At 36.8% G+C, this 24,573-nt stretch overlaps 1 protein-coding gene across 1 annotated transcript in view; it reads left to right on the forward strand.

The window, feature by feature from the left end:
- LOC121411930 (mothers against decapentaplegic homolog 3-like) overlaps positions 1-24,573 on the forward strand; it is an 80,828-nt gene that overhangs the window by 12,222 nt on the left and 44,033 nt on the right. Inside the window, exon 2 of the mRNA XM_041604839.1 lies at positions 3,819-3,875. Coding sequence (XP_041460773.1) covers positions 3,819-3,875 — 57 coding nt within the window. The remainder of the gene's footprint in view (positions 1-3,818; positions 3,876-24,573) is intronic.

Genomic DNA, 24,573 nt, shown 5'->3' on the forward strand with positions numbered 1-24,573 from the left:
ATCTCTGTAAAGTGTATTGGTCTAGTTCATAAAACGTGGAAATAAGAGTAACCAAGTATCACTGAACATCTTGTGCGAGTTATAGTAGTTTTCAAAGTCAGCACTGCTGCTATATTGAATCGCGTGATGCAGGTGAGACGGCCAGAGGCATTCCACTTGTTAAGCTCATGCAGACCGAAGGGCCAGGTGATCATGAGCTTATGCCGTTGCATGGTGTCCATCCACTATTTCAAAATGTTTCTTTTTTGCCATTTCAAATCCAATTTCAATTCTGTTTGCTTTATAATATAGCACTAGGTGGGGGATTCAAAACTTCTACACAGCATTTTGAAACTCATAAGATAATTTATTTGCTAATTTATTCATATTTTTTCAACAGTCACAAAAAATATTCATGTATTTGTTAATTGATTTTGATTATTTTCGTCTCACCTGCATAGCAGAGTGAGACTATAAACGCCGCTTTTCCGGCGGCGGCGGCGGCGTCAACATCAAATCTTTACCTAAGGTTAAGTTTTTGAAATGACATCATAACTTAGAAAATATATGGACCTAGTTCATTAAACTAGGTCATAAGTTTAATCAAGTATCACCAAACATCCTGCATGAGTTTCACGTCACGTGAAAGGTCACTTAGGGTCAATGAACTTTGGCCGATTTAGGGGTATCTGTTGAATTACAATCAAAACTTTAAAAGTTTTTGGATCTGATTCATGAAACTCGGACATAATAGTAATCAAGTATCACTGAACATCCTGTGCAAGTTTCAGGTCACATGATCATAGTCAAAGGTCATTTAGGGTCAATGAACTTTGGCCGAATTGGGGGTATTTGTTGAATTACCGTCATAACTTTGAAAGTATGTTGGTCTAGTTCATAAAAATTAGACATAACAGTAATCAAGTATCACTTAACATCCTGTGCGCATTTTAGGTCACATGACCAAGATCAAAGGTCAATGAACTTTGGCCATATTGGGGGTATCTGTTGAATTACCATCATAACTTTGCAAGTTTATTAATCTGACTTTTGAAATTTGGACATAAGAGTAATCAAGTATCACTGAATATCCTGTGCAAGTTTCAGGTCACATGATCAAGGTCAAAGATCATGTGAGGTCAATGAACTTTGGCCACATTGGGGGTATTTGTTGAATTACCATCCTATCTCTGTAATACCCCTTTCATACTGCGGAAGCTGCTCTGGGCCGGCCCTGGTCCGCTCTAAATTAGACCGGCCTAGTCCGTTCATACTGCGAATTTTCTACTCTTCGCGACCACCCAAGCCGGAATAATGAGGAGGAGTTTCTCTTCTGGAAAAGCCCAATTTTTCCCGCGGTCGCGAACATTGGCCATTTTACTTGGAAGTTGAAGTTGTATTGTAAATAGCAATTATACGTACCTAGGGACAGTGATTTTCCGCGATCGCGGAAAACGGACGGAATTCACGGAAAGGGCCTTTTGAAACGGAAAGTGGCATTTCAAACGGAAAATCACGGAAAACGTATTTTCCCTCAAAATACACAGAATAGCAACACAAATTACTCTAAAATCACAACAAAATGAGAATATTAAATGGCCACAAAACCCCAGAAAACACGATCTCACTTCGCTACAATCATGACAATTCACACATCGTGACTGCACTCGACATCAGCACACTCGATTGTACCCCGCGCCCGTACCCGGCCGGGTTGGGCTTCACTGCACATATCATATCGTTCAACTACACGGTCGTGTGTTGCCGCCCTCTACGTTTGAAGATGTAACAGTACGATATCGTGGTCTTAAAATCCAAGATGGCGGATTGGCAAACACCGTTGACTGATGATAACGATGTCAAAAATCCCCCAAAACTATCGATGAAATATCATTTCACCGTGAAATAATGCTAATAATGTGAAAGGTGAGGATGTATGCATGCTAAATTTCGTGGTAAAAATATCATATATACCCGCATAGATCCGATTAGAACGGATTCTATTGTGTTGTTGGTACAGTAGCAGATACAATTTTGACCAGTGCGAGTGTATGGTACGTGTAATTTTGCTATTCAATGTGGAAACGGAATTGTCACTTTTCCGTGTGTACAAAGTCTATGGGGAAACAGAATTTCCGTTTTCTGACATGCTGAAACGGAATTTGAGATTTTCTGAAACGGAAAAGGCAATTTTTTGAAACGGAAAATCACTGTCCCTACGTACCAATGCAATACTCACTCTGCATGCATGACACGCAACACAGTGTCAGGGCCTGTGTATATAACGTACAACGTGTATACGTACGTACAAGGCAAGCAAATCACGACCGTACCGCGCGCAACATAACACACGCGACTCAACCCGGAAACGGTAGGTACTACTTCCGGCTTCCGGGCGACGTAAGTTAGGCCGGCCTAACCGTTCATACTGCAGCAAGAGCGGCCCTGAACCACCTCCGAAAGGGGGTTTAGTTTAGGCTGCCCTAAAAATTTACGCCGGTCTCGTTTCCTTTCATACTGGAGTTAGAGCGGCCCAGGGCCGGCCCTGGGCCGCCCTAAATCCTCAGCATGAATGGGGTATTAGTGTATTGGTCTAGTTCATAAAACGTGGAAATAAGAGTAACCAAGTATCACTGAACATCTTGTGCGAGTTTAGTAGTTTTCAAAGTCAGCACTGCTGCTATGTTGAATCGCGTGATGCAGGTGAGACGGCCAGAGGCATTCCACTTGTTATTCCATCTGAGAGCTACATGAGGTTCACCAAGGTTCTACACAGAGTTTAGAAATTTTGACTAGAAAATTATTCATGCTTAATTTATATGAAATTTTTTATCAATCTTAATTCTGTATCACTTATGTCACCAATATTCACTACAGTGTAGATTGGGCTGAAATTAAAATTGTCTTCAATTTTGTTGCCGGATGAGCTCCACATCATATGCTTGTTTTAGTCCCTCAACATTCATTGTGATAGTTATACATGTAGTACTTAATTTAATATCCACACATGCAAATGTAATTGGTCATGATTAAAACCAGGGAGTTGAGAGGTATTTCCGAGGAGGTAGCTCCCTGTAATAAAACTGGAAGCATGTACCAAATTATGTCCTTTAAACATGTTTAAGGTGTGGTTCTGTTTATATTTCCTGAGAAACCCTGATTCTGGTCAAACAACGTCTAGAAATGCACCTTTTTGTAAGTTTACTTTCGGCATTCTGAAACGTCATTTAAATGAATGTATGCATGGACGCAACCATGTATTGGACTAATCACTTATGAAAATGCTGATTCTAGCCTGAAAAGTGGAAGCATAAACACGCCCTTAAACAAGTAATGTCTACATGTTCATGTACAAGTAGTTCACTTTTGGGTTAGAGTTGGGGGGGGTGTTGCTGACTGACATCTTTGTAAAATGCATTTTTATAAACTCTAGTATGTTCATTCATACACTGTTCTTGTAGGGGTGATCAACAGATGGCTCCAGATGTCATGACACTTAGTTATTTCTATTTTCATTTTCATATTTCATACTTCATACAGTATATTTCCCAGATGATTTTAAACTAACATGTGATTCAGGTTGATTTTGGTATGAGATGTTTGCTTTTTTGACAATTCAGTTTCTAATTTTATCTGATTTAGATATGATTTTTAGTGAAAATACTGATTCAATTTGTGCCATTGTGCATGACTGCTGTTCATCCTGTTACATGTTGTCAATCTTATAGCTGGACTGTAGTCTAGAGAACAGACTCAATGACAGATCGGGGTGTGTGCTGGTGTATTTTGCATTACCTTCATGTTCTTTTTCTTTCTCGACTTGATTCTCATGCTTTCAGATCTTCATTTGTGACGAGTGGAGCACAATTTATACCACACCCCCATCCCAAAGCTGCGTAAGTTCAATTCAGGGCATCTTATCTGTCACTGTATCTTAGTTTGGGGGCAACCTCAGAAAAAAAGCATTGTTCTCGCATTGTTTTTTGAATGTTTAATGTGCTCCTTCTGTTATTGATTTTGTATTTTTGATTTTTTTTGTCGCACTGTGATTACTGTTTACGTTTTCACACTTAAATGATTTTTTTTTAAGTTTACATTTAATTTTGCATGTATTTGCACTGGTCATGCATGCAGCAACCAATGCACTTGATGTTCGACCCCCCTCCCCCCTCACAGAAAATTCACTCTACATTCTCTATTTAGAAAGAAAACTTTTGCACTGAAAGGAATGAATGAAATACACTGAAAAAAAACATTGTTCACTTGCTTTTTTAGGAAACCTACATGTAAAAACTTCAATACCTGCTCCTTAATTTGATATCTCAATGGACTTGGTGTACTATAAACAATATACAGTGGGTCCCAAAAACTGAGAATTATCATTCATTTATCATAACTTATCACAAATAGAATGACCTTGAATTGTATAGCTTAGAATCTTCTCTTTCATGTAGTCTATTATGAATCTGAGTTAGTCAAAACAATTTGAAGAACTGAGACTCCAAAAAGGGGCTTGGTGGGCAGTATATGAATTTCCATGAGGAAATCAAAAACTTCTTTAATTTGATATCTCAAGAAATGGTAAAAAAAGTCTGTGTGAAATAATGCCTGAATCCCTTATGTTTATAAGAAGAAGACGTTTTACAGGCTAGCTGTCTCGTTTTTCAACACTGTTTCGTTAACGATCAGCCATCCATAAGGTCTTTTGTTAACTGTGCAATTGCCATATTAGGGAATCCGTGAAAAAATTTGAGTTTTTTTATATGAAATTATGGAAAGACAAGCGTTATTTTTTCTGAAACAGAACAATGAAATTTCTTGACCATTTTCTGTGATTTAGGTATCAAATTAAAGAGCAGATTAAAAAAATTTTAAGACATAGATTTTTTTTTGAAATTCAGATATCACCATCCAAGTGACTTTTTGGTATAATTTCTTAAATTGTTTTTATTCACTCATCCATGAATGTGTGTATTATCATATGAGTTATACTAGGCAAAAGACAAGATTCTAAACATATATTTGTGATTAAGTTATGATAAATGAACAATAATTCTCTGTTTTGTTTCTGTGGGATGCTCTGTACAGCTACTTGTAGATGTTTTCTAGAAGCACCTCAGGAACATGGAGACTAGATATTAAACCTGGCCTACATGTTTGCATGATATTGTAAGCCAAGACCCTTGCCTGCATGGCTCTTTGTTGGTTTGCAGGGAAGTATTGCTGGGAAACAAACTTGAAGAAAACGAACTCTGATCCCCCTTGTTATCTAATTTACTCTTAAATTTGCTAGAAGGTATGGACACTTGTGTTTTTTTGAATTTGAGTAAGATGTTGTGTGATTCATTGTTCTGTGGTTGTAAAATAGGCTGTCTATTCAAGACAGAGTTCTTTTGCTCAGCAAAGGAAATTTCTATTTCCTTTGATGGATAATTTACTGTACTGTATTTTGATTGATTCACTTGAATGAATCAAGTTCAAAGTAAAGTTATTTGATGTTTTCTTGTGTTCTGAATTGAAATGAATGTAATTACTTTTATGCTGGTATCTTCCCTGGTTTTTTTTTCTTGACCGGTGACCAGTGACCACCCAGGATTTTTCCTGGGGAGACAGGTGGACTACCAAAATAAAGGAATACATAAATTCAGTGTGGGCTAGTCAGCAAAGACTGAATATTTAAAAGCAACTTTCAGGCCTTGTAGATTTATATATCAAAACTTTCGCATGATTCTATATTTCCAAACCTTATATCAACCAAGTAGAGCTATGAAAGTATTAGTAACCTCTCAGGATTTTGAAATGTTCTTGTTTGAAATCATTGGCCCGAAACATAACCATAGTTTCATGGGCGCATCCATTTTGTTGTCATCAAATGTATGCCTTTTTAGTTTATACACTACTGCAGCATTGTCATGATATTGATTGATCACAAACAGAACAAAGTGGCTGCACCCATGCACAGGGATTCCAATGTTTTTAGCCGATAAATTCAACTTATCTTCCTGTTTTATCTTCCTATACAAGCGTCCTTATTGCTATTGCGGGGTCACCCCTATCGTAATAAAATCACTAACAATTACCAGAGATGTAGTTTTGGGTTTGTCACTTATTGTCAGCATTTTGTTATAGCAAATGAAGTTTATCATCAAATAATGATTTGCTGAGAGGAATTTTCTGTTATTGAATAGGTTAGGATCAAGCTTGGGTCTTACATGTGTAGAATCCACTTTGCCTTTAGACCTACAGCTTGGTGAAGTAGTTGGTCAGAGATATTGTATGAAGTTTATATATTGTAGGGATGTATGTTATAAAATCAAGTTTATTTTGAAACATTGATTTTTTTCATTTATCTATCTAGTTTTTAAAACGTGGATCCGAGGGTGACATAAAATTATGACAGAATGTTTAAAATGTCTAGATATATAGAATCCTTGAGTATTGAAAATAAATTTGGTGTCTGCTACATTGCCATTTTTTGTGTGTGAGCTCCAATACAAAACCTTAACTCTTAAGATACACAGAAACACATGATATGATTGTATTTTCTTTTTTGTTAAACTTTATTTGTTCTCACTGTGATCGTAGTTTGAGCATCATGGCATGAATTTGAATTTTTAGCTCATCCGGCCCGAAGGGCAAGATGAGCTTGTGGTGTGGTGTCCGTCATCTGTCGTCCGTCCACAATTTCAAAATGCAACTACTTCTCCATTTCAAGTCCGATTTCAATTCTGTTTGCTTTGTATGATAGCACTAGGTGGGGGATTCAAAACTTCTACATAGAATTTTGAAATTTATTAAATATGCTAATTCATGCACATTTTTCAAAATTCACAAAAATGCTACTTCTTCTTTATTTGTTGACCAATTTTGAATTTTTTGCCTCCATCTGGTAGAGCTTCATGAGGTTCACCAAACTTTTAAACTGAATTTTGAAACTTTTACCAGAGCAATTTTTATGATAATTTATGCAAAATTAATTTATGCATATTTTCAAAAATTCACATAAAATGCTTCATTTGTTGACCAATTTTGATTTTTTTTTCTTCCATTTGTAGAGCTTCATGAGGTCCGCCAATCTTCCTCACAGAATTTTGAAATTTTGACTAAAACAATTTTTTTTAAAATTCACATAAAATGCTTTCTCTTCTTTAATTGTTGACCAATTTTTACTTTTTCTTCCATCTTGTAGAACTTTATGAATTTCACCAAACTTCTACAAAGAATTTTGAAATTTTCAGTAGAAAATTATGCTAATTTATGCAAAATTTATTCAGAAATCACAGAAAATGCCTCTTCATTTGTTGACAGATTTTGATATTTTTTCTTCCATCTGGTAGAACTTCATGAGGCCCACCAAACTTCTGCACAGAATTTCGAAATTTTCAGTAGAAAATTACTTATGCTAATTTATGCGAAATTTATTCAGAAATCACAGAAAATGCCTCTTTATTTGTTGACAGATTTTGATTTTTTTTCTTCCATCTGGTAGAGCTGCACAAGGTTCACCAAACTTGTGCACAAAATTTTGTCTGGAAAATTATTGTTAAATAAATTAATATTATTCCAAGCAATGCATTATGTAAATAAGGCCTTGAGTTAAAACATTTAACTGATCAACTGTAAACACACACAACAAAATGTTTAAAAGTTATGGTAAATGTTTGAACTGTTTGGAAAAGTAACATAAACACCTTATACGTCATGTATGTAATACTTCCGTCCAAAAAGACAGAAGAATAGACCAATTCCTAGTTAATTCATGGACAATTTTGGTCAAATGACCTTTCATTTCTTTCATCATGATAGGCAGATTTCAAAGCAAGATATTACGTAAGCTTGCCTTACATAGCAGGATGAAGAAATTGAATAGACCAGGTGACTAGAATAGCACACCAATGAACACTTAATGGAGGTATTTGTTGCATTCCTACTTTGAATGCATATCTTACCATGTTGCACAATGTACTTGACAAACTGAAATACCAGTCGTTCGTGGAAGCATTGTTGTTTTTTGTGGATGTAAATGAAAACGACAATTCAAAAGAATATATGAATAATCAAGACATCAAAGTTGGTGCTTATCTCATTAGATTTTAAAGCACCATGTCTCTTTAGTACAAATGACCTTCTTCTGATCATGCGTAGAATCTTTTGATCATGCGCAGAAAGGAACTACGAACTGGCTTATTGCATTTGCATGTCCAGATGTGACACCAATGTGAGCATTAGGGGGGAAAAAAGTTACATGGTTTGGTCTGTGGATTGTTCTACTTACATCATGCCATGAAAATGTGGTTTGATTTGATTACTTGTCAATATTTCATTATTTTGTGACAGTTTCTGAACATTAAGTTACCAAAATGAAGAAAAAATTATCAAAAAATCACTGGAAATCCATTTTTACACATAATAGCAGATTCTACGCATAATAGCAGGGCCCACTGGGAGAACAGTTTTCGGAACTGAAGTGGCTACCCTGGGTAAATATGCCGCTATTATTATTATTATTATTATTTTTGTCTCACTTGCATAGCAGAGTGAGACAATAGACGCCGCTTTTCCAACGGCGGCGGCGACGGCGGCAGCGTCAACATCAACTCTTAAACGGTTAAGTTTTTGAAATTACATCATAAATTAGAAAGCATATGGACCTAGTTCATGAAACTTGGCCATAAGGTTAATCAAGTATTACTGAACATCCTATTAGAGTGTCATGTCACATGACCAAGGTCAAAGGTCATTTAGGGTCAATGAACTTAGACCATGTTGGGGGAATCAACATCAAAATCTTAACCTGAGGTTAAGTTTTTGAAATGTCCTAATATACATGTATGGACCTAGTTCATTTAACTTGGACATTAGGTTAATCAAGTATCACCAAACATCCTGCATGAGTTTCACGTCACATGACCAAGGTCAAAGGTCATTCAGGGTCAATGAACTTTGGCCGATTTGGGGGTATCTGTTGAATTACGATCAAAACTTTGAAAGTTTTTGGATCTGATTCATGAAAATTGGACATAATAGTAATCAAGTATCATTGAACATCCTGCATGAGTTTCACGTCACATGACCAAGGTCAAAGGTCATTTAGAGTCAATGAACTTTGGCCAAATTGGGGGTATTTGTTGAATTACCATCATAACTTTGAAAGTTTTTGGATCTGATTCATGAAAATTGGACATAAGAATAATCAAGTATCGCTGAACATCTTGTGCGTTTTTCAGGTCACATGACCAAGGTCAAAAGTCAATGAACTTTGGATGTAATTGGGGTATCTGTTGAATTACCATCATAACTTTGAAAGTATATTGGTCTAGTTCATAAAACGCGGACATAGGAGTAACCAAGTATCACTGAACATCTTGTGCGAGTTTCAGGTCATATGACCAAGGTCAAAGGTCATGTAAGGTCAATAAACTTTGGTCACATTTTTTTGTTGGATTACCATCATATCTCTGTAAGTGTAGTGGTCTAGTTCATAAAACTTGGACATAAGAGTTGTCACGTTTACTGAACATCTTGTACAAGTTTCAGGTCAATGACCAAAGTCAAAGGTTATAGAATGTCATTGGACTTTGGCCACATGAGAGGTAATTATTAGATTGCTGTCATAACTTTCAAAGTTTATAGATATAGTGTATAGAATGTGGATATAGGGGTAATCAAGAATCACTGACAAGTTTTAGGTCACATGATCAAGGTCAAATGTCAATGAATGTAGTGTTGTATCATATGAATGGTGTTTTTTAAAGTCAGCACCACTGCTATATTGAATCACGTGATGCAGGTGAGACCGCCAGAGGCATTCCAATTGTTATTGCTTGGAAAAATACTTGATTACCCCTACGTCCACATGTCATAAACATTTGCTCTAATCAAATCACTTTCCCAATCTTTTGTTACATATTAAATGCAGGCAGACACCTGCACAAATTCAGTTTGAAATCCTCATCACAACTGGCATTCATCTTTTAGTCTTGACTTTAATAGCCCTCAATATGTGTTGCTTATCACCCCTGCTTATTATGTAGTGACCTTGGCATTGTACTTGTATATCAATATAGCCCACAAACCAATATCGATTGAGCTTTTTCATGCAGTTATATATCGGTCATTACATTGAACTTTTCTTATGTACAGTTTAACTCTGCTCAAGTTATCCAGCACTCCCCTCCCCAAGAGCCTATATACACTATATGCCTTACACAAGCACATTTATAGCAATGAGTTGATGTATATTTTTGATGGTATTTGTTGGCCTTGACTGCCTAGGTGGGTGTTTCATAAAGCCGTTTCTAAAGTTGAGAGCGACTTTAAGAATGACTGGTGATCCTTTCTAGTGGCAAATGGTATATTCATTGGCGATGGTTTAGCGCGTAAGAAAGGTTCACCAGTTGTTCTTAAAGGACAAGTCCACCCCAACAAAAACTTGATTTGAATTAAAAGAGAAAAATTCAACAAGCATAACACTGAAAACTTCATCAAAATCGGATGTAAAATAAAGTTATGGCATTTTAAAATTTTGCTTCATTTCACAAGACAGTTATATGCACATCTCGGTCGGTATGCAAATGACTAACTGATGACATCTTTTGTATTTTATTATATGAAATGCAAAATATTTTTATTTTCTTGTCATCGTCATGTGAAATGAAATTTCATTCCTCCCTGAACACGTGGAATTCCTTTATTTTTAACATTTTGTGCTCCAGGCAAGGAGGTTCTAATCGTCAAATTCGTAAAAATTGAAATATTGTAATAATGATAATATAGGGTATTTATATTGCGCACATATCCACCTTGTTAGGTGCTCAAGACGCTCCTATATTACCCGGCTAAGCTAGGCGTTCATTGCGCACACAGCTTTTTAAGGAATTACTTCCTACCGGTACCCATTTACCTCACCTGGGTTGAGTGCAGCACATTGTGGATCAGTTTCTTGCTGAAGGAAATTACGAAAGAAATACAGTCATAAGAAATTGTATGATTCAAACAATAAAAAACAAAGATAGTGAGTGACATCATCGACTCTTATTTGGATGTAACTGACTCGTTCATATAACTATTTTGTTAAAAGTAAGCGAAACTTTGAAATGTCTTAACTTTCTTATTTTACATCCGATTTTGATGAAATTTTCAGCATTGTGCTTGTCTGATTTTTCTCTATTGATTCAAATCAACATTTTTCTGAAGTGGACTTGACCTTTAAAGTCGCTCTTTACTTATGAACAGCTTCATAAAACGGCCCCCAGGACTTTTTTAGCGGAGATGTGGGATTGCCAAAGTAAAGAAAGACAGTCATAAGAAATTCTGTGTTGCCAAAGACTGAATATCTACCACTTTTTAAGCCTTTATTTCCTTTTCTAGATCTATGCATCAAAACTTTTACATTAAACTATTTTTCCAGACCTTTAATCAACTGAGTAGAGCTATGAAAATATAGTAATGAGCAGGAATTCTCAATTTTCTTGCATGAAATTTATTGGCCCGTAAAGTAATAATCCAGGTGCATGGGCACAGTCATTTTGTTCCGTTTGCATTGTTTGTACTTAGTTTCTCTGTTGCAGAATTGCTTCAATATCAATCACAAATAGCACAAAATGGCTGCACCCATTCATGGAGGTTACATTTCAGGCCGATAAATTCAAGCAAGAAAATTTACAAATCCTGCTCAGTTCCATTATTTTGATAGCTCTACTTGGCTGATTTTAGGTTTGGAAATGTATCATGTGAAAGTTTTGATATATAGACTTAGATAAGGAAATGAAGGCCTGAGCATGGATGATATTCTCAGTCTTTGTTGACAATGAATTTCTTATGTTTTTCTATATTATAACGGTCCATCAGTCTGGAAGAAATTGCAAATGTAACCGACTGCCTCAGGTGGGCATTGGTGGACCGCATGGTTTGATTCAGGCCTACTATTGGTAAAAGTATGTGTATTTTGAGCTTGTGCCTTTTGCAGGTATAAAAAGTTGAATATTTTATTGTAAATAGAGTGTTACAACAGTTTGCGTAAATAGAAATATAAAATTGAAATAAGAACCAGAAAACACATCTTTGTGGAAACGTCAAATCAGCGCCAATTTAGCGACAATTTATCGCCAGCGGTCCCGTTCGATGGGGGCTGCCATCTTACTTTCTAAACTACACTGTGCGCATGCGCTACTAATCGAAGGAGCTAGCTGGGGAAACCCCTCTTACGCCCCCCGAGCGCATGCTCTAATACATCAGCGCTTTAGTACATGTACGTACATACACGAGCAATCGCGAGCCAGCCGACTCTGGAGGTAGATTGCACTGAATGCATGCAAGCTTCGGACTGACTCGGCCAGGACTCAGCTTCAACTTAAAATAGGCGACTTCTGTCGCTGCATCGGCGACTAGAACTTGAACAAGAGTCAAGAAAAAGAAATGCCGAGGCCAGCGCCAGTAAATCAATTTCAACCAGGGCGGCGTTTCATGAAAGGACTTGTCGGACATTTTATCCGACAAGTACCAGTTCATCCGACAGTTACTATAGTAGCAGTGCATCTCAGCCAATCACAATCAAAGGAAGATGTCAGATCTGACAACTTGTCGGATGAAAATATCGATGAAACGCTCCCCAGGACAGAAAAAAATAATGAAGAGCAATAGAATTTTTGAAAAAAAAATCAGGCAATCAAATTTTTTTATTATTTGCCCTACAGGGCAAGTGATTAAATTTTTTTGTAGAGGCCTGGTTGTATGGTGTGAAATTAAGTAAACAAATTACAAAGCTAAAATCTCTATTATTACTGTAATTATTGTTATGGAAAATAATGAAATTAAAGAAAGCAATAAGTTTCCGAACCATACAGTAATCTATTTCTCAATAGTAAAGACAAAGAAAAAATGGAATTGCAGGAATCCTTTTACATCTGATAAAAAAATAAATGATACATGTATAATAAATATAGAATGTTGCATTATGGGGTATCACTGGTATGAATTTGGTTATCGTAGATGTCGAAGGTATTGGGGGTGCAACTTGATTGTTGACACCATTATTAAAGGGGAATATCATCATACCCTATTTTCTGGTAAATAAACCACATCTTTATCCCCTCTTTATAAACTTAAAATCATTAAATCATTCTTGATGAATTTCCCTCAATGCACTTGTGTGTGTGCTTTTTGACTTGGCTTCTTTGAAACTACAGTGCGTATCAAAAAAAGTTTACACTTTGAAAAAGCCCTGGGAATTCAAAAATATACAACATGTGGGTAATTTATTCAAGTGTAATCTTGGGTTTGGGTCTCGTCTATCCAATGAAAGTAAAAATGTTGACAGAATGTTACACTTGAGTGAACACTGGCCATTTTTGTAAAGCTCGCAGAAATCTGTTTGCGCAGAAATGCCTGTTTTCACGCTGTCTCAAGGGGAAAGGGTGAATCGAACTTACCCTGCGTAAAATTTCTCATACATTTCCCTTGCCCTTTGAGTATTGAAATTAAATGGATACATTCAAGCATTTTCTAACAATTTTGCCACCCAACTGAAATTTCAACACTGATTAAACACGACATTTACCCTTCTTGTGCCAGCTGGATCTGAGAACATAACTGAATCTGAAAAAAAGTTTATATCAGACATCTCAAGCATTTTTTACTAAGTATTTATCATTTACAGTGGGTTTACATTTCATTTTCATTTCTCCACACTTTTCCCAAGCTTGACAATGATTAACAAAATGAAAATCAAGCCTAAGCCATTTCCAGAGATGCCAACCCTCCCAATTTCATCGGGAGGCTCCCGAAAATTCATCCCAACTCCCGCCCTTACGATTACCATCCTTATCCTCCCGAAATTACGATTTTTTTTTGCATTGATCAAATTGGATTGGAAGGACATGTATCGTCTGCTAACTTTAGCATTTAGTAACTCCATTACGTTCGCTGCTACTAAATTCTGTGTGAAAAGTAGACAAATAAGGAGCAGCGAAAAGCTGGTGCATGTGATATGCCCAACGGGAATCCACTGTGCACCAGGCCGGTAGGCCCGGCTAGCTTCGCGAGGCGTGTGCGCTCGCGGCCACTGGATTTGTCGAGTCGTGCGGTGGAATATCGGTGTGTGATTCCGGCGTATTGATGGGTTGATATTGACACGAAATGGTGGAAAATCAACAAAAGAAGACCAAGAAATGGTCTCAGAAGTATAAGACTGAATACAGTCTCCAGTACCTGTGTGTTCGGAAGTCGGAAAGAGGAATTTACCATGCATTTTGCGCAATTTGCAGCGTGGACATTTCAGTTTAGCAGGGAGGTCGTGATGATAAATTCGGAAGCACTTTCGTTCGGAGGCCTACGGACATTGCGATGACAAGATCTTCGAGCTCCACTAGTACCCTGTTGTCTTTATTTTACCAAGCAAGGGACCAGCGCTGAGCTTTTCTTTACTGGATTTATAGTGGAACATAACCTGCCTATAGCCGATAGTGATAATTCATCCTTATTATTATTGTTGAACAGGTACTTCTTTTGTCCCCTCATTTTTTATTTACAATGTGAAAATGCATATTTGATATTTTTAATGTTAAAAAAGTGGGAACAATGTTTATTTCAAAACATGTGAAATGCCCCCAAATAAGGGTCAGATTGCACCAGAGAGCATCTAGAAACCCAGAGCTTCCAGGGCCCTAAGGCGGGCCCTGGACCCCGGCCGCAAGGGTCGAGCGCTCTGCGCTCGAGATGTGCGCTACGCGCACTTAATTTGGTGGCAGTTGCAAATCCTCCCTAATTCTGATTTCCAAAAGTTGGCATCTCTGCATTTCATGTAAATCACAGCTAAGTGTAAAGGAAATATTGTCACGATGGCCTCAGTGTGTTGGGGAGTGTGGTGGGACACACTGCACTGTACGAAGTGTTTTGGGCAAGGAAACAAGTTAAAAATGGTAAAAGATATCTTAAAATCAAGTTTACTAGCTGAATTCCACATGTTATTCATGATTAAGGTCTTCTTTTATTCGGGTTCTGCGCAAGTGATTTTTCACTAACTTTTCAAAAGTAAGTGGTGCTCACTCAAGCAGAAATATTTTTCGACTGTTATTTCCTCATTTGCTTAAATGGATCTGTACCAATGTTAAAATGAAGAAAAATCTTCAGGATATTACAAATATATAATTTTACAGGATTTTTTCTAAGTGTAAACTTTTTTTTGATACGCACTGTATATCTTTGAGCCAAAGCGATATTGATAATTTCTTGCTTTATAATTTATTGATAATAAATCTTTAGTTCATCCACTTTTAAGAAAGTATTACAAAGGGAGGATATTTTCATTGGTATGATATGTTGATTTTTTTTCTGATATTTTGAAAGCGGTGATGAAGAAATTTACTTTTTTTTGAAATGTGACAGTTGTCCTGAATGTTTATAAATCACTGCACTCTTCTTATACTTATCGTTTTTTTGTCATTTATTATTATTTTATTTAGATACCTTTTTACTTTGTTTAATTAAAAAAAAAGTTGCTGCTGACAACAATTAATTTGATAAAAATCAAAGGATATAATAAATATACACCCCACCCATTTTGACCAGATGTCCTGGATTTCAAGGGACATGGCAGTATTTCACTAATTTGTCCCGCATCCAGTACGTCACTGTTCAGGATGCCGGTTTGTCCTGTATTTCACAATTTTAAACACATTCATCATGGGACAATTTTCAGCTATGTTCACTCATGCTTGTTAAGGGTGGCTTAAGTTGGGCTTCCATTGTCCTTGCTCTGTTTTGTGGATCAACCTTAATTCTCATTGACAATGGGTCTTGTAAAATGGTCCAGTAGTATCATAATGGGTCTTATAGCATGGTCCAATGCTACAACAATGGGTCTTATAACATGGTCCAGCACTATGATAATGGGTCTTATACCAAGTTCCAAAGCTATGAAAATGGGTCATATAACATGGTGCTACACAAAGAAGGAGTTATTTTCTATTAAGTGGACTATTAGGACAGTCCTTTGAACAGACTTGATGATCTTAAAGGACAAGTCCACCCTAACAAATAGTTGATTTGAAAAAAAGGAGGAAAATCCATCAAGCATAATAATGAAAATTTCATCAAAATCGGATGTAGAATAAGAAAGTTAAAACATTTTAAAGTTTCACATTTTAAAATTTCACAAAACAGTGATATGCACATCCTGGTCGGTATGCAAATTGGCAGACTGATGACGTCACCCATTCACTATTTCTTTTGTATTTTATTATATGAAATATGAAATATTCTAAATTTCTCCTCGTCAAGTGAAACAAAGTTTTATTTCACTCAGAACATGTGGAATTAGCATTATTTTAATATTTTATGGTTAAATTAAGTTGATCCTTATTGTCAAATCTGTAAGAATTCAAATATATTATTCAAACAATGAAAAACAAAAGAAGTATTTAGTGATGGACATCGACTCTCTCATTTGCATATCGTCGAGTTCTGCATTAAACTGTTTTATGAAAATCAAGTGAAACTTAAAAATGTCATAATTTACATCCGATTTCGATGAAATTTGCAGCATTATTTTTGTTTGATTTTTCTCTATCAATTCAAATCAACTATTTTCTGGGGTGGACTTGACCTTTAATATAGCCCAAGTGCGAACATACCACGGTTGGGTAAACCATAAAGCTATTAACAGAAGGAGATTTGACTCTCTCAAACGCTTTGCCCCATGCGCGGCACCGCTAATCCCCTCTCAGCAGGGTCCCTCATGGCGCATTACAGAGGCTGCTCGTAAATCAGATAAGGAAAGTTGATTGACGCGATCAACAGCTCGGGTTTGCGCTTGCGCAGTAGTGTTTTCACCCATAATGCATTTCACATCCAGAGAATCGCCAGAGAAATGCCCCGCAGATTCGTCGTTATATTATCAATTCCATTGTAACCTCACTAATGATCTTTGCATCAAAATTAAGCTCAAAGTATGCTTTTCTCCGTATTATAATTTCTAAAACATGTACGTGAACGGAAAGATTTAACTACGGAAGAAAGACAGACATACTAACCCTAACCCTATCTCCAACTTCCTCCGTTTGTAATTTTGTTGAGTCAATTCAGATTGCAACGTATTTGGTATGTATGCAAAGGGGATCATCTCAGAAGTTCAACCATACATAAAAGACGTACATCAGGAATCCGTATGAAGAGATATGGATGTTAGAAGAACAGCAAGTCGTGTTTCAATTTTGAAAAAAAACTGAGCTCTGGGGAAGTTATGTGGGGGAACGTTGTTTACGGCGGTGCCTCGCAGGGTCCTTCAAAAAATCTCTGACCTCAGATTTTACGAGGGGGCTTATGCGTTATGTAAGCGTGCTCTAACTTTCGCCTGGCGGCTCGCCGATTGATGTTAGATATCGTTCCTTCGCCCAAAGGAAGCAATAACAAAGGATTAACAGAGGAATTGGAAGATGGTTCTCCTTCTCTGTTAGCTCCATGGGTAAACAGAAAACTTCTCCCTACCCAAGTGAAACCATGGACCTACTACAACTAGACATTCAAAAAATCCCCTCCTTTGGGCCTAAGACCATCACCGCTAATCCTTTTATAAACAGAGCGTTGGCAGCTGACACCCATCAAGCCGATTGTAAAACAAACTGTCACTGATGGACAGCCGGAAATTGTGCAGTGCTCCTACCCACTGCGATGTCGTTTGTTCACTTTCAAAGCAGTCACACAGCAGTGAACATTAATGTTATTAAAACTATCGCAGAAACAAGAAAATGAACATATGTTTTATGTACATTGCTAACAACCGATCACAAATTGCATTGACATCACCATGTAGATCAGAATATCTACAGCAAAAAATCAGTAATAATTTGACTGAGAAATGAGCGAGAAGACGTTTTTTGTTAGAAATGCACCTTTTTAGGACAATAAATCGCATTTACCTTCAAAAGTTGATTTTCATTCGGGCGTAAAATTCCAGAGAATTGGCAAAATTTTATAGGATTTTTTCGAATGATCAGACGACAATCGCACAATATTTACATCGTGAAATAATTTATTGAAAACTGGAAATGGATTGCCCATTGTAATGTGGGGACTTTCCCTTTTAGCAATAAGGGCGAGAACATGAGCGTCTTTGGTTGAAAGAGGGCCAGTGATTGATCGGTGACTATCATGGGCCGGAAGGAGCTTGTGTATACAGTCGCCCCAGGCAGCCGTTGTGAAAACAGCTTAAAGAGAAAGTTAAGTGTATGCATGAGAGCAATTTTGACAGCTTGAAACAGGTAGTGGTCATGAAATGCTCTCTTTGAATTCCAGTTGTAGAAGGTCCATGATGAAATCAATAGGGCGCTGCCATGTGGTCTTTAGGTGGTTTCAGACTGCCTCGAAGTTCGTCAGTTTCAGATATTCTCTGATCGGGAAATTTACCCCGATCAGAAAATACCAGGTATTTTGGTAACGTGAAAGCAAACTATGCGTAATTTCCCCGAAAGAAAATACCCACTAAATAGTAGGTACTTGGCGAAATTACAAGAACTTTGGCGGGGATTTTCCAAGGTCGCAGGTATTTTGGCAATGTGAAAGCAAATTACGGGAACTTCTAGCCCAGCATGTCGTTGGGTGCAACGCCGTGGGTGGCTGCTCGGCTAGTGATTTTGAATCTCGCGCCTTGCGCCTTGCCTGCTTATCAGACCATACTGCGCATGCTCGTAACTTCAAGAACTTATCCCGAAGGGTATGTTTCAGGGCAGTGTGAATACAGGAATAATTAATGGTATTTTTCAGCCTAAAAAAAGTTCTTGTAATTTAATGGGGATTCTTGTGATTGAGAATGTTCCTCGCAAGCCCAAATCAAGGAATAAACTGTCCAGAATATGATCACACCTATTAGGGTACCAACCAAACCGCGAGTCTCACATGTACACTTCAGTTTATGGAAGGTGAAAGTCACAACTCAGAGCGGCTATCGGCCAATTTGTAGCTGCCTGGGCGTCACTGGAATTTAGGCATCGCTGAATGATTTTTGTCTCGCCTGCATAGCATAGCAAGACTATACATAATCTACATAAATAGTGATCTTTGGGAAAGAAAATATTTCAGTTTGTATAATTTACCAATACCTCTGGCAACCAGTGTGCTAACACTGTGGATGTGACTGTGCTAAGTAATATTAGAATTGATTAATACCCCTTAAAAATTTTGTTTTTTGTTTTTCAACAAGACGGATGTTATCAATTTGAATGGAACCACAAAATGTATGTTTAGAATTAAAGTGTTTAAAGTATATAAAACTTGTCTTGTTAATGTATGAGGAGAGTTTGTTCTAAACCACATAGACAATTTATCTAATTTTTTCAAGCATATCTAAGGTATTTGCCCCATCGAGCAAAATTTTTTCATTTTTGACAATTGAAATGAAAATTTCAGGCAAAAAAGTGCCTTCATTTACTTTTGTCCTTAAATAATTTATCATTTTTCTACTTACAGGGGTGCAAAATCTTGTTTTGCCCCAAAAAATTTTATTGGGGGGGGGGCAAGTGCCCCCCCCCCCCCCCGCTTCCGGCACCCTTGCATGTTTACGATTGTTCTATTTTAATGTATAATTGTCCCGGGGGGCCACTTACATTGACGAGTGGATACCATGCGCGACCAAAAAAACATGTAAAAAGGATGTCTTTTTCACGATAGGGCATGTTACGTACGTAACGTGATAAGGGTGTCAAAACACAAAAATAATGAAAAAATTTCTATTTCGCTAGGAAGATTACGTGTTTAGGGTCGAATTTGTGGGGATGATAAAACAAAATTAAAATGTTTTATAAAGTATGTCCTTTTTTCCCCAACACTTCGTGTTTAGAGTCCGAATTGCGCGAGGTGTAGAAGGACGTGGGGTCGTAGTACTAAACCAAATAAGGTAAAGCCGACGACCGAAGGACCCGTAACAAAACATTTCTGTACATGTTTAGGGGTTCATTTCAGGTAATATTTGCCAAGAGTATCGTTTTGTTTCCAATACTTGTTAAGGGTAGGGTTTCACACGCCAGTACTTGTTAAGGGGTGCATTTTCAGAATATGGAAATTACGTGTTTAGGGTGCTTTTCGAGACCCCATGGTCGCGCATGGTATCCACTCGTGAATGGAAGTGGCCCCCCCGGATAATTGTAAATATTGGAAATGTTTGGAGTTCAACAACTCCAAACAATGTTGAATGTAACCTGGGGCCCATAACACAAAGTTTAGCAATGATCGTAGAACATTTTTCTACAATTGATTGCATTGACTGCAATGTGCAATCAATCGTGAATATCCAGCGTACGATCAGTTGCTAATCTTTGTGTTACGGGACCCAGGTTTCTGACATGGCAAAGAAAAGGGAAATTTAATATGGATAAAAACTCACTGAAAGTATCAATTTTTTTTTTGCAAGCTTCTAATATTAACATGCATAAAGCTAAAGTCGATTGTAAATAAAAAGGCTGTAATAGGAGGTAATCATGATTTGTAAACAAATTTTCGGCATTACTCCTATATATTAAGATCGCATGCTCGATATTTAATGAAAATCATAAGTCAGAAAAAATTGGAACCAGTGGGATTCGAACCTGCCATCTACTGCTTTCCGGGCAGCGACTTAACCACCAGGCTATATGCTTGTTCACGGCTAAATCATGATGAACTGGAATTCAAATACCCTCATTCCTTTTCTTTCTGACTCATTGATATGCACAATATGCAAATGCAGTCCGCCGTGGACAATAGATAATAAATAAAGAGGCTTTAATATGAGGAAATCATAATTTGTAAACAAATTTTCGGCATTACTCCTATGTATTAAGAATTAAGAGTAATTAGGCTGGCATTGCTGTAAAAGCTTACACTTTATGAAGCATAATTCCAAAATAAAATATATAAAGTAAAATTGAACAATATCTTATTTATCCAGCGATATTCAAATAATATTCAATGTCAACTTATGTAGGCATGAATAAACAAAATACATCCTCCAAAACATTCAAACAAATCAACTTTAACTGCCATATATGATTCCTACTGTAAAGGAATATCTTTGGATGAAATGTTCAATTCCTCTTATGTATTCATATAATGATCAGAAATATGTTTCATAAAGTATTGTCATTATGTTGAATGTGTACTTCTATTGAATCATGTACCCTTCCCGACCTAAGGTTGATTTCCCGATCGCCATAAAGAAAGATTATTTAGCCACCTTTACATCAGTGGTAGACCCATCCACCCATCAATTTGTTTCATTCGCTCTGAACATGCGACTTCTTTTTGCCAATTCCCCCCACACATCCCATCATTTTCCTTTCATTGCCCTTCACTCTCCTTTCCACAAAAAGATTTCTGCTTTCATTCCAAGCAGCGAAAAAAATACACGGGCGGTGGGCGAATTCAATTCTCTCTGGAAATTTCAGTCGCCATTGAAATCACCCAATATCATGCTTTCGGTGGCAACATAAAATCATAATGTCGCCCCCGAAATAATCGCCGAGCGATAACAACTCAGCGGCCCATGAGCGCCATATGCTCGTGCTCCGCTTACCATTTAAAAAATCATCCAAAATCCACTCTCAAAATCATGAACAAGCCTTGAAAATAGCGAGGAGCACAGTTTCAAATTCTGAAGTTGCGTCTTTTTTTCTGTACCACATTTTTCCATACACATGGTATGAAAAAAAATCAATGCACCTGTCGCGAAACAGTTGCATGTAAAGTGGTCCATTATGACTACCACTATGTGCAATGTCTAATGCACATATTTCCCATACAGATATCTCAATTTTGTGATAAAATAATTTGAATTACACAGGAAATAAATCCCAGAGTCTAGTAACCTTGCTTGGGTGAGTTGTCATTCGGCTTTGCTTTTCAAAACGGCCTTTTAACATACAAAATAACTTACCTCATTTTTTAATTATCACTTAAAAATCATTTGTTTTATTTTTCTAGGGGATGAGGTAAATATCAGACAATAAATCATCAAACATAGCTCCATCTATTTTACAAGGCCGGCGGGAGGCTCACGCACGCATGCATTGGCGCTTGTACTAGCTAGCCAGTCTGAGCTCTGTCTCTGTGCCAGAGCTCTGGGGGACAATTCACTCAGTAAAGGCCTCAATGATAGTGATTTTCTGTTTCAGACAGAGTTTACATTTCGGGTATATTACTCAAAACTGCCAATAAACTTTGATGATTTCTTCTTTGTCATGTATATATAATTTATTAATGAATACATTCTCACTGAATTTAGACTACCCATAAAGAAATGCAATTTTCGTGGAGATCTGCGTTTTCACGGAACTTCAGGAAAAGTTAGGATAGAAATTAGATATTGAATTCATTTATATCCTTGTTCAACTCACAGTCACACACACCCACCTCCAAGATTTTAAGCATGAAAAAAATAACTTCAAAAATCATACAATATTAAAAAAAGTAATAATTCATTAATAAGTGAACAGGTATTCCTCAAAATACAAAAAAGTAGCATTTGAAAAGAGCCCCTGAAATGCAAAAAGTAGCCCCCGCTAGGTAGAAATGGAGCCCTGTAAATTTCACAAAAAAATTGCAAATGGAGCCCCCCCAAAAAAAAATTCCCCTGATTCCAAGCTTATATCAAATCATATTTTACTTTAAAATCGTAAATAAGCACATGTACAACAAAATCGTAAATTATTCACTGCGAATGACTAAAAAACAAACATTTCTTGTGCACGACCAGGATGGGTGCATTCATTATTCAATGGGTAGGCAAAGAACAATAAAAATTTCATATTAAAAAATGGATCTGAATGCGATAACGATATGAAAAAATTCAACCGAAAATTATTATTTATGATAATCACATTTTCAATGAACACCTGAAAATGATAAAAGAAACATAGTTTAATCTGTTTTGGACCACATCCAATTTTGGAAGACTCTGATCAAACAATCTTTGGGATATTTGATGGTGCCATGTGCTTTTGTGGCGAGACATAAGAAACAATGGTAAACTACACACGCACTCGCAAAATCAATCAACAATTTCAGAAGGTGTAGAGATCTAGACGTTGGAATTCTGGAGTAAAATCGGAATAAAACTAAAATTATTTGACTGTAAGCAAGCCTCTACAAATTTTTTAAAATCATTTTTTGTCTCACCTTCATAGCAGAGTGAGACTATAGGCGCCGCTTTTCCGACGGTGGCGGCGGCATCAACATCAAATCTTAACCTGAGGTTAAGTTTTTGAAATGACATCATAACTTAGAAAGTATATGGACCTAGTTCATGAAACTTGGCCATAAGGTTAATCAAGTATTACTGAACATCCTATTAGAGTTTCATGTCACATGACCAAGGTCAAAGGTCATTTAGGGTCAATGAACTTAGACCATGTTGGAGGAATCAACATCAAAATCTTAACCTGAGGTTAAGTTTTTGAAATGTCATCATAACTTAGAAAATATATGGGCCTAAAAGATGAAACTTGGACATTAGGTTAATCAAGTATCACTGAACATCCTGCATGAGTTTTATGTCACATGACCAAGGTCAAAGGTCATTTAGGGTCAATGAACTTTGGCCGAATCGGGGGTATCTGTTGAATTACCATCATAACTTTGAATGTTTATTGGTCTAGTTCGTTAAACTTGGACATTAGAGTAATCAAGTATCACTGAACATCCTGTGCGCATTTCAGGTCACATGACCAAGGTCAAAGGTCAATGAACTTTGGCCGAATTGGGTGTATCTGTTGAATTACCATCATAACTTTAAAATTTTATGGATCTGATTCATGAAACTTGTACATAAGAGTAATCAAGTATCACTGAACATCCCGTGCGTGTTTCAGGTCACATGATCAAGGTCAAAGATCATGTAAGGTCAATGAACTTTGGCCATGTTGGGGTTTTTTGTTGAATAACCATCATATCTCTGTAAAGTTTATTGGTCTAGTTCATAAAAAGTGGACATAAGAGTAACCATGTATCACTGAACATCTTGTGCGAGTTAGAGTAGTTTTCAAAGTCAGCACTGCTGCTATATTGAACCGCGTGATGCAAGTGAGACGGCCAGATCGAGGCATTCCACTTGTCTTTGTTTTTCATTATTTTTTTATGATGGTACTACTCTTATTTTTAAAAGTCAACAAAATAACAATAACTGAGAATCGTGTACAGTAAAAAACACACATTTAAAAGTTTATTTTCAGCAAAGTAACGTTAGGCCTGAGTCATAGACATAAAATTTATTTTGAATCTTTAAACCCATGATAAATAGGTATTTTTCTGAAAATTTGAACTATCTTATCACTTGTAAAGGAATAAATGGAGGAGGCTTGGGGACCCCCAGAGTTCCACTACAAAGGGAAACAGGGAAAATGAAGGAGAGGAAATTATTCTTAAATATTATGTCAAATTCTTTCACAGAATTATATGTATATTTCCATTTTATAGAAAAAGTAATAATGATGATATAGGTATTTATATTGTGCACATATTCATCTTGTTAGGTGCTCAAAGCGCTCTTATATTACCCGGCTAAGCTAGGCGTTCGTAGCGCACCCACCTTTTTAAAGGACAAGTCCACCCCAACAAAAAGTTGATTTAAAT

The sequence above is a fragment of the Lytechinus variegatus genome, chromosome 3, assembly GCF_018143015.1.
Source record: "Lytechinus variegatus isolate NC3 chromosome 3, Lvar_3.0, whole genome shotgun sequence".
NCBI classification, from domain to species: Eukaryota; Metazoa; Echinodermata; class Echinoidea; order Temnopleuroida; family Toxopneustidae; genus Lytechinus; species Lytechinus variegatus.